General features: G+C 40.5%; 1 protein-coding gene across 1 annotated transcript; it reads left to right on the top strand.

Annotated features, from left to right (window-relative positions):
* The first annotated feature begins 1782 nt into the window (after positions 1-1782).
* Positions 1783-10320, top strand: impa2 (inositol monophosphatase 2). The gene is made up of 9 exons (XM_076291026.1): positions 1783-1856; positions 2128-2470; positions 2868-3001; positions 3972-4076; positions 4214-4259; positions 4414-4522; positions 4704-4812; positions 5689-5840; positions 9254-10320. The coding sequence occupies exons 2-9, from the start codon at positions 2396-2398 to the stop codon at positions 9382-9384; spliced, it is 861 nt and encodes a 286-aa protein (XP_076147141.1). The 5' UTR covers positions 1783-1856; positions 2128-2395; the 3' UTR covers positions 9385-10320.
* Positions 10321-11891: the final 1571 nt, after the last annotated feature.

Raw genomic sequence — 11891 nt, 5'->3', positions numbered from 1 at the left:
CCAAGCGTTTTCTAATGCATGTATTCCATAAGAGTAGGAATGGAGAATTTGTAGACAATAATCTGTAAAATGATTAAATAAAATCTCAATCTCATGTGGGTCTTTTATTGGAATCGTGCAATCACTGCAAAATCATTGTAGTGTGACACTGTCATGGTGGAGCCCTATTCCACCCTGTTTCAGTTGGGAAAGTTTAAATATTGAATAATTAGTCCGTTTAAATTGTTTTTATAACAAAATATAAATATCTTGCCAATCATTTTATTTCTAGCACTAAATTGTGTTATATTCCATTTCACTTTCCTTTAAATGTAAACAATTTAAACATTCTGTGTTGTTTTATGACATTTGATATATTGATCTATTCACTATTGATTCTGATATTGAAGACAAGACTGCAACACTGCAAGCCTACCTGTAAAAATGCATTTGCACTCTCTTTATCAATCACCATCAATCTCTTTACTGTACAATAAATATGTTTTTAATATGACCCACAAAGCAGCAAACACATGTAATAAATAATATCACTTTTATTTTATCATTGATTCATTATTTTATCTGTCTTTTATTTTTGAACTCTCAAAACATCTCTCAAACACAATTTATAATGGCTCATTGTTATAGCAGTCAGAGTGCTTACTGTACCACTCGACCACACTGTGCCCTCCTCTTTGTGGCTTCACACACTCAGGCGTCCTTCACACGTCTCTGTGACCGTCCCTCTCCAATCTTTCACCCATCCCTGAAGTCCTTCACACAGGGGTCAACAGAGCCTGGGGGAGCCTCTCTGACACCAAATCCGCAGCTTTATAGCCAAAGAGCCAGGCCCATTGGTATGGCATCAGAGCATACACATAACCACAGTGACCGCACTCTGTCACTCTGCCCTCCCCTCTGGGCAGTGTAGTGATGTGCTACACACATTCAAGCATCCCTCACGCATGCCCCTGACGTCTCCCATCCCAGGGTGCCCCGCACGCATAAGTGTATCACACATCTCTGGGGTCCTTCTTCATACAAGGGCCCATCTAATCTGGGGGTCCCTTACTTGGCTCACACACTCAGCACACCTCCAGTGGTCTTGTGGCAAACCTTTCCACAAATGAGCTATGTGTAAGCAACCTTAAAGATGGATTATGCACTAATACCTAACTTAAGGGTCCCTCATATGGCTCAAACACTGGGCAAGCGAATCAGTTATGATGAGCATATAACAGCAATTTTGTCTAAAAATAATATAGTCATGAAGCAGGTAACATGCCACTTTTACTGTATTGCAGCAATGTCCATGCTCAGTCTTGGCTCTGCCATTAGGAAATAGTGGCCTGAACCGAGCCATATTCCAGCCAAAAATCTTGTCGGGTGTCTGCAGACTATTTTTAATCTTCAATGTTATGGCTATTAAAACATTGTTGTTATTACAAAAAATGATCGTATGTGTGTGTATGCGTGTTCAGCCAATGACAGAAACATAAGAAGGGATCTCTAATATATAGCCCACTGCCTCCACCTACTGGAAGACCGTGTATACAGTAGGGATGCCAAGATGGCGAGACACCTATCTACCAGGCTATCTACCAGCCATTCGTGTAGCATTCCTCCATTGCCAATTACAAATGGTTTCTAAAAGTCATACATAATAAATAACAAGAGGATATTAGCAAGTAGGCTATTAGATAATCAGGCGTTGCATAGTCTTAAACCCTGTCACCTATATCACGTGACGCTTAGTGGCGTTGTCCACTAGGAGCATTCGTTACTTCTTTCATCCCCTAGAGAACGAGAACATGTTTGATTCTGGCGTCCTCTTCTGGAAATACAACAGTTGCCTATTCCTATTTAATAAGAGATATGTGAGTATTTGCCAACAGTACTTGTTCTTCGTTTTGTGTTACATGTCCCTTGTGCTGCATGTATTTATTATCTTTTAATCAGATTTGCAGGGATGACTGGCTATTGTCTTGTTTGCCGTATGGTTTATGGAAACATGCACTTGTCCGTTTTTCTATTTCGATGTGATTCAGTGTAGCCTTATAGTGCGACATTGTAGCAGACTTGAGGACGCAGGCCTGCAAATTAATTCAGTAGCCTATTCCTTGCTCAATCGAAGGTCATTTTCCGTAGGCCGTGGTGACAGTAGCCTGACCGGCTACTCCCCACCGCTCACCGGGATTCGGCCAAAGCTGCAGCCAGACATCCACCCGCAGTAGCCAGGACGGTGCCACATCAGACACAGAGAAACTTGATTGTGGATTCGGACACGGGACACAGACGGGGCACCGCATGTGACACAGGCTCCCACCTTTACGTCATGCGCTGATTAACGTGTTTTGTTCGTCTGATAATTCTCTACAAGTGGATTTGTGTTTGTTCAACGCGTCCAGCTGAAACCATGACCTCTACAGAAAACAAATGCTGGGGAGAATGTATGGATATTGCTGTTCAGATAGCACACAAAGCTGGGAAGGTACCGTTCTCTGTTAATATCATTAATACTGTAAAGTCTGTTTAGTGCTGCTATGCCTTATGTAATCTAATGCTTGTTTACCAACAATGTAACAACGAATGAAACTATGTCACACCGTTATATTATAATTGTTACATCCTTACTAATGCCCCTCCTCTTCCTCTCTGTAGAGCCCTTAGCTCTTGCCTAGGCGTAGACCGTTACCTGTTCAAGTACTATATTTAGCAACTGTATGCTCAAAAAGAAAATTACAACTGACATCTGAAAAACATCATCACTCAGCTTGTGCGCCAGGCTTGTCATTGGTGACATTGGTAGTAGCCTATACATATAATGTAATTTTGTTGTAGGCTACTTGAAGTAGCCTAGAATGACTCTGATGTTGTTTTCTGTGTAGGTTGTACAGGAGGCTGTGAAACAGGAGAAGCGGGTCAGCAGTAAAAGCACTCCAACAGATCTGGTGACGGAAGCTGACCAACAGGTGGAGGACCTCATTATATCCACTCTTAGGGAGAAATTTCCCTCACACAGGTAAATAATCAGCAATATGCCATGATAGTTTGTCTGTCTGTCTGTCTGTATCACTGCACTCCAGAATCGCTACATATGTCCAGCTTAGTGTAGGCCTACATCAGTAATCTGGCATAGCCAAACCAATCCTCAATGACAATTTGATTTCACATTAGAAAATGGTATAGCTTACAATGCACACCTTACATTAACCACATGACAGGGTGGGCCATCTTGAGAAAATATAACATCTTTCATGACGTTAACACACAGCTGTAGACAGCAATACAAAACTATGTAGTACATACATGTATCTGTTATTAGCAATGAATTAAACAGCCAGTGAAAGACGATAGGTATGAGCATGAACAGCATGCAGTGTACATTACAAGGCCCATCGCTGCTTCCCAATAGTTATCAGAATCAGCTTTTGTTCGCCATGTTCACACTCACACATGAGGAATTTGTTTTCCAGTTGTTGGTGTCACTCTGACAAACACTAAATAGACAGGGACAATAGACAGACAGTGCACAGACATATTGTTAGCTGGCCTACCTGCCTGTGTAGTTAGACCATTACAAATGATTCAAAATGCAGCTGCATGTCTGCTCTTTAATCAGCCAACAAATGCATCTGCTAAGAACTGCAAACGTAAGCATATTACAGTGTACAAACTCAATAAACAATCAATACAGATATAAAGCAATATACAAGTTATACTAAAACACAAAACAACATGCTTGAAGTGCATTATGGAGTGCAAACAGCAATAATGTGCATTGCAAAAGGGACTGCGCTATAATGGTCACAGTGTTATAACTGTGAGAACAAGCAAGAGTTGCTAGATACTGAACAGCTGTCATTTTACAAGGCCAAGTAATGTGACATCATTTGCAGTGAAGAAGTAAAGGTATGGTGTGGTACAGTAACAGCATAAGGCGGAAGGTTTGCTACTGTTCATATACACATCCATGTGCATTTTGATTTCAGGTTTATAGGAGAAGAGTCTTCTGCTGCTGGGGAGAAATGTATTCTAACAGATGAGCCTACCTGGATCATAGACCCCATCGATGGGACCTGCAATTTTGTCCACAGGTATGCCAAGTAGCTATGTCTCTTTTGTAGTTCATGGTGCTTTTTATGACTGCAGAGTGGGAAGAGAATTCTCATTCATGTTCTCTGTTAATGAAATATTCCCATTTTCTCTGTTAATGAAATATTCCCCCACGCAGCTTCCCCATGGTGGCCGTCAGCATTGGCTTTGCTGTAGAGAAAGAGGTAATTTGGCTTCATTGTTGATGAATATTTCACATCATTGTACAAACATTCACTACTGCTGCTGTTTGAGGTGTTTGATGTCCTCTGTACACATTACACTTTTGTCAGTGACTTTTCTGCAATCTGTTGATAATATGATTTATTTTGTGTGTAGCTGGAATTCGGAGTGATCTACCATTGCTTTGATGGGACTCTATACACCGCAAGGAGAGGCCATGGGGCATTCTGCAATGGAGCTCCGATTCAAGTATCTAAAGAGAGAGGTGTGCAAGTTCAGAACCCATTTCAATTCCCTGCATCCACACTAGGATTTTCACACTAGGTTTCATTTTACCTGAGTTACACAATGAAGCCCTATTTCCCATGACCAACTTGAATATACCACTTTTGAGAGCAATTCCTGAAGTGTGTCACTAAGTAATGGTTTTACGTATCTATTTTTAGACATATCCAAAGCCCTCATTCTGACAGAGATTGGAGCTAAGAGGGACCCAGCTACACTGGACATTTTCTTGGGGAATATGCAGAAGTTGTTGAGTGCACCTGCCCATGGGTAAGAGGGATGATAATGTCGGGGCTTTTGCCAGATCAAAGATGTTCCTCTAAAAAACTCGAAAACTAGATTTTACTCATCAGCAGAAATACAGAACTATGAAAAACAGTACTAGTTATTTTTTACTAGTGTAGTGTCACAGGTTCTCAGGATAATACTGTACTGCAAATGTTACTTGCAACCTCTTAAAAAGATATGCTATCAACAATAGCTATTAGCTGTGTGTGGTTAGTGCACCTGCCGGCCAGTGCTAAGATTGTGTGTATGGGCCTTGGAGAAGAACCAACTGTTCATAACAGTGGCAATGTCATCATTATCCTCAGCCAGGGACCCTTTTGTTTATGTTCCTGATGAAGAGGTTTGCACTCAAAAGGTCACTAGTGTTGAAATCAATAACACATGACGGGAACTGCCTTCAGCATATGGACATCTTCTTTAGTGTTTTTATATCTCTATCTGGCACCTGTCTTTAGAATCCTCTGTGTGTGTGTGTGTGTGTGTGTGTGTGTGTGTGTGTGTGTGTGTGTGTGTGTGTGTCTGTTTGTGTGTGCGTGTGTGTGTATGTGTGTGTGTGTACATGTGTGTATGTGTGTGTGTGTGGGGGAGGGGGGTCTTATATTTGTAGTTGAAGTATTTCTCAGATGCTTTCCATTTCCTCATAAATGTATTGAATGAACCTTACACCATAAAGCTCCCACAGAACTTTATTTGTGATGTTTCGATTCAATAGTCTGAGTGATATCAGAGTCATAGAGTGGAGACATCACTCTGTAAAACATCGTATGGGAGCCTAATAGTGTGCAATTCATTCTATATCTTCATGGGAGATGTGGGATTGTGTGTGTGATTTTGTGTGTTTGTGTGTGTCTTCTCCAGGGTGCGGATCATTGGAAGCTCCACACTGGCATTGTGCCATATAGCCACGGGTGCGGCGGAGGCCTACTACCAGTATGGCCTTCACTGTTGGGACATCGCTGCGGCGGCTGTCATCATTCGGGAGGCGGGAGGATGCGTGATAGACACCTCAGGTGAGGCAAAATGAAAAGTTCAAAGTACATACAGTAATGTGTCATTTACATATTATATAGGTTAACGTTATATATAGGTTATATAGGATATAGACAAAGGTTATAGAATTTAAAGTAATGTGCAAGAGTAGAGTGTACACTTGAGGGCTCTTTAACAGCCCGGCTACAGTGGATGCACAACTGCAGTGTTACATAAGACTGGTCAAATTCTTTTTTTGTTAAGTATATTTTTTGGGCTTTTTGCCTTTATTTGGAAAATGCCAGCACACGGAATGCACCAGCGATCAGTTCTCAGACCTCTTCTGTTTAGTCATGCTTAGTTATGCTGCTTTTGAACCATTAACATTGATTAGCAGAAGGTATAAATACAGCTAACTCTCTCACCAGATGACTGTAGCTCGATATTTGTCAATGTTTAGAGCAAACTAATAATTGGATGACCCAAAAAATTAGGACAAGTCAGAGATTAATGTGTTGGTCAGCAAAGAGAAGATAGTTTTATTACATCACCTCCTTTTGCAGGCACTAAAAAATGCAAATAAAAGTCCAAAGTTGTGGTGTTCTAATAGACTCAGGAGCAGATGTACTAAGGCAGTACTGCCTGTTCCAGGTGTTATTTTGTTGCTACATACATCTTAAAACATGGCATCATTTGTACAAACACACTGCACTTTGGCCTGTGGCACTTTGGGATTTTTTACTCATATTTTTTTATGCTTTTATGAGAAGGCCGAGGGAAAGTGGGAGTATAGCCCATAGGAGCATATGAGGTGACATGTAAAGACTGACTGATTTCTCATTCCGTTCTATATATGACAGTTGTGATGGTCAATGCACATGCGTTTTGCATTGAAAAATGTCTGCCTTTTAAAAGCTGGTGTAAACCAGATTGCAGTTAAATGTGTGAATAGAATAAACTTTTAGAAACAATATAATTGGTGTTCGAAGTAACAGTTTGGGTCACTTGTACAATATCATTTTGACTGTTATCTTACTTTTGCTTTTTCACATCCTCCACTTTGCTGTAGTTGTATATACAGTATGTGTAACAGAGGTGGGCTCTCCCCTCCCTCTCTGTGTTGTGTTGTGTTGTATAACGACAGAAACCATAACTAGCTTGGGTCTCGCTACTTCTAATGCTGACACACTCTGACATTAGAAAGAAAACAAAATTAAAATGCAGAAATGGAGTGAGCCAGTTGTGCACAGCTCCTCTGCTGTAGGAAAGGCTGTGCAAGGGCTAACAAGTTCAAGAAGCGTACGGTTTCCTACGGTGCACATTTTATTCATGTCATTGGCAGTTGTCGGATTCCCTCTGTGCCTTATTGAACTTTGTGAAAATTATCTCTCTGGTTAAGAAAAACTGCTGAGTTGATTGAAAACAACTTCGGCAATAGTCTTGGCTTTTGAGACAGGTCTTTAATTGTTTAACACAGAGCCATCCAGAGTTCTCTTTTTAAAGAGTGGCCTAATGCCAGCTATTTTTAGTGACTGCGAAAGTGTGTGATAGCAGTAAGCCATTAACTATTTGCTGAGACAACACAACAATGATTTAAACAGACAGACAGACATCGCTGTGAAGTGGTGGTGTGTGTTTGGGGGGTATGCCTGAAGTTGATAGCCAGAGTGAGTTGTTTAGGATGTATCTTGATGAATTAGTCAAATGGATTTTCCTTAGGTTATCTTGGTTTGTCTATGTGACCTTTCCCAGCTGTTGTTTTGTTATGTTATGAATTGTATTCATTTTTAGCCCTCAGGAGACAGTTCAGATCACCATATTACTGGATGGTGGATAGGTCGCCTAGGCAATAGTAGTTAATATATTCACACTGTCATATATCACAGACATATTTATGTATATATATATCACATACACACACACATATATATATATATATATCACAGACTCCATCAGGGTTCTTATGAAGGTCTCAAAAATCTTGATTTGAAATTTAAATGAAAGTCTGGAGGTTTTTGTCATAAAAAGACAAACAAGTAAGCCAAAAAGGGTCAAAGCCACAACAAAAAACAACCACTTCCCTTTCAAAACTAGAAAAATAAATAATATCAGTTCGGAAAAGTCTGGGGAAAGTTTGGAATTGTTCTTTTATAAAAAGGCGACCACCACCCTGCTCCAAGTTTGGTCAGGGCTCTAATTTTCTTTGCTGATGTCTTCCAGCCCTTGCAGTAATTGCGGGATATGTACAGTATTACAGTACAGTACAGTACAATATACAGTAAGCAACATTTTCAAACATTTCCTTAAAATCATACGTTTAGCATGGACTCTTAAGGATAAATGTGGGTATTAAACTGGCCTTTCTTTTTTGTAGTTCAGCGTAACATGTGGAATATACGAGTTAGAGGGTAGGGATTGTGTAGTGATAAGAAGAGTCATGAATGAACATGGGCATGTTTTTGTGTGTGTGTGTGTGTGTGTGTGTATGTGTGTGTGTGTGTGTGTGTGTGTGTGTGTGTGTGAGTGAGTGAGTGAGTGAGTGAGTGAGTGTGTGTGTGTGTGTGTGTGTGTGTGTGTGTGTGTGTGTGTGTGTGTGAGTGAGTGAGTGTGTGTGTGTGTGTGCGTGTGTGTGTGTGTGTGTGTGTGTGTGTGAGTGAGTGAGTGTGTGTGTGTGTGTGCGTGTGTGTGTGTGTGTATTAGTGTGTCTACCTGTGTGTGTATGTGTGTGTATGTGTGTAAGTGCGCGCGTGTGTGCATGCGCATGCAATGAGAATGCATGCGTTTGCTGGCCTCATCTTTTTTCCCTGGCGGCCTGGCCTGCACACAAAGAGGCAGTGTTGGGGAGGTCTGCGAGGTCGCGATCATGTGGTCTGGTCCTGCTGTCGCTCCGGCTGCAGTCTCGAGCACGCAGGCAGAGACAACAAGGGGGCCTGTCAACGCCGCCTAACTGTCAGACCCACAGAGGAGAGCGCTGTGTAAGCCCCCTGGGGGTGTCCTCAGTGCCTGAGTAAAAATGTGACCAAGTGACCTTTCATACTCGGATGATGCTGCTTTGAGCAGTAGGCTGAAAGTGTGTGTGTGTGTGTGTGTGTGTGTGTGTGTGTGTGTGTGTGTGTGTGTGTGTGTGTGTGTGTGTGTGTGTGTATGTTAAATGTACACATGCTTTTTGTTTTTTGTGTGTGTGCATGTAAATGTGTGTGTGTGTGTGTGTGTGTGTGTGTGTGTGTGTGTGTGTGTGTGTAGGCCTGTATAGACCTTTATGCACCAGCATTTTTGTGTTTTGTTCACTTGTGAAAGGGGGTCCCCTTGTCCTCTATCCAGACTGGATATGTGTGTGTCTGTCTATCTGTCTGTCTGTGTGTGTGTGTGTGTGTGTGTGTGTGTGTGTGTGTGTGTGTGTGTGTGTGTGTGTGTGTGTGTGTGTAACGCAGTGTATTTTCTTCTCTTGTGACAGGGGGTCCTCTCGACCTCATGTCCAGGCGAGTGGTGGCTGCTGGCTCCAGAGAGATGGCGGATTATGTCGTCCGCCAACTGCAGCCAATCAGCTATGAGCGAGATGACCACGACCCCAGTGTCCTATCCTGATCCTCCAACTGACCTCTGACCTTCAGCCTCTTACCTCAGATTCACACAATCCTGCCACACACACACTTGGTCTACCGTGCCCTTGTATGCAATACTGACTTCCCTTGATTTCCTCAATGCAAAGAATCAACACAAAAAACAGTGCTCGTGCTGTTAAAAAATGTTGTGCTGCCAAAACAACAAAATGAAACATCTTTCAAAGTCATTTTCTTTCTTTTTTATGCTAGTTTTCAAATTTGAGAAACTTATTAAGAAACTATTTGAGAGAAGACAGAAGCGGCCTTTTCGGCAGAACAAATTATTTTACAGTGTGATAATTGTGAATAAAATTGTAAAATTGTGTCTACACCCCTATAAGACTGCCAGCTGACATCTCAAATCAAACTGTGATGGTTGTCAAACAAACTATCAACATTTAAAAAATCATGGGGATTTAGCAGTTGATCCTATCTTGCCTTGTCAATATTTCTGACCCTGTGACAAATATAGACAGTAAATTTAATGAGACTGTTGACATTACTCATTAAACAAATTAACTGCGTTCTCAAAAAAAAAACTACTGGAAAAAAAAACTACTGTATAGACTTATGAGGGCTTATTCCTAGATCACAAATTCCAATAAAGTTGTAATGTTTCCATCATTTAACCCCTTACCAAATCAGGGTTAATCTGAACTGGTGCACATCTGCTAACTTTTGTACGGCTAACCAATACTGTTGTTGAGGTAACACTACTATCTTACCAGCTAAACACTGCAGTTTTAACTTTCGTCTGTATTCTAGTTTTTTTTATGTTTTCTAATATGGAACACTCAGTAAAGACAAATAGGTTTGTTCTAATATTTCACATGATTTTCTAGTTGGCAATTGACAATGTAATAATTCTCTCCTGGTTCACACTCACTGTGATTGACAATAAAACTAATGAATACACAAAGCAGTGTCTCTAAGGTCATTAAATATGGCATTGATGATAGCTGTGTAATATATAGCTATATGGTTATAAAAGGTTAAAGTAGATAGTTGTATAGTACACGGCTGTAAGGAATTAAAACATCTCTGGTGTTCTCTGGACAAACACTAATGCATTCCACCCCTAATTCAATGAATTTGCTGAAATTTAAATCGTATACATTCATATTTTATGCAGTCCCACATATTCTCACATGCAGGCAAATGTATATGATATGCAGTAGTGCAATGTGCTTGCTTCTATTCTAAAAGTTTGAGGAATCCCTCCAGAATCATACACTTATGAGAGGAGCCTAAAGCCATAGCACATTTAGGTGGTCAGAAAGACTTTGGTTTATTTTGTCAACTAATGCAACCAAATCGTTGTGAAACCTGCCATCTTTGTGTGGGTGTGGTTTGTTTATATCATAGGATATAAACATATATGTTATTCACTCTAAAGTGAATTACAAAGCTTAAATATTTTGACATCCTTTAGTCATCTTTATGAAATGCCTTTACTGTACCTGTCTGAGGCACTGCCCTGCCTTGTAGTAACGTTGCCTCATGTCTTTCCCAGTGCTCCCATGCTCCATATGGTATGGTCACAACCTATATTAATAAAATGGAACATTGTGTAAAATGCATACCATATGTTATTCAGTCCTTAAAAGGCTACAGATCTCCGGCATTCTCCTTTGGCAGCATGCATTTCTGTTTGTGTTGGATTTGACTTTGATATTGTATCCCCTGGAGAGGTGACCATGGCTAATTAGCTTAGCACATTTGCCCTCTTGTAAGAGAGATATGACATTGTTTTTGTTTTTATTAAATTGAGACTAATGTTGTTTTTTCTATTTTCTATTTCCATTTATGTTCTGCTCCAGACAAAAGCAGTGTTATCGAGTGCAGTGTTATCGAGTGACACGGAGCAGCGGAAATATGTTTTTGTCATAACAGATTAAAATGCCTTGGCTCTTAGGACTTTTAGGCTCTTAGGAGTTGAAGTGTATGTTTTCATGTTTGATGGGGGAGATGAGGAGGTACATATAATAAACAGAATAACACAACTATTAGTTAACCTACAGCTTCCCCCTTGACAAATCCTTAACCAGACAACATTGGCATTATATTATTTTTGTCAAAACAATTTTGATTGAAACATTCAAGGCATAATTTTCTTTCTTTCTGGAAGGCTTTGCCTTTTTATTTTTCTTTAATTATTTAATTCTACCTAGACTGTCCCACACTAGCTGTGGTTACAGTTTTTGTCTACAGATGGTGCTGTTCTGTTCACAACATCCTTCGGAACATCTGTACAGCTGGGTGCTGCTATTGCGCAATCGCATTAGCTGTAGGCATCGTTCATGGTCCATTTACTGTATATTAGAAAGCGACGAATGATAGAGTTCCTATAGGCCTAACTCACTGTTTGTTTTTCAATACTTTCCCCGGAAACTACTATTAAGTTTCGAGAGCCTATTAGTAGCTGGCATACAAACTACCTGCACAGTTATATTAATATATACCTTTTCTCAGAAATGGAGTAGGCTACTA

Source organism: Alosa pseudoharengus, unplaced genomic scaffold (assembly GCF_046254945.1).
Source record: "Alosa pseudoharengus isolate Yale_2024_CS ecotype anadromous, Long Island Sound unplaced genomic scaffold, YU_APseudo_1.1 YU_APseudo_1.1_scf_18, whole genome shotgun sequence".
Classification (NCBI taxonomy): domain Eukaryota; kingdom Metazoa; phylum Chordata; class Actinopteri; order Clupeiformes; family Clupeidae; genus Alosa; species Alosa pseudoharengus.
The sequence above is the reverse complement of the archived record's forward strand: the minus strand, read 5'-3'. Positions and strand labels throughout refer to the sequence as shown.

Coding starts and splice junctions, on each gene's coding strand:
- impa2 (XM_076291026.1), top strand. CDS start 2,396: ATGACCTCTACAGAAAACAAATGCTGGGGAGAATGTATGGATATTGCT. Junction 2,471..2,867: donor TAGCACACAAAGCTGGGAAG/GTACCGTTCTCT, acceptor TTTTCTGTGTAG/GTTGTACAGGAGGCTGTGAA. Junction 4,260..4,413: donor GCTTTGCTGTAGAGAAAGAG/GTAATTTGGCTT, acceptor TTTTGTGTGTAG/CTGGAATTCGGAGTGATCTA.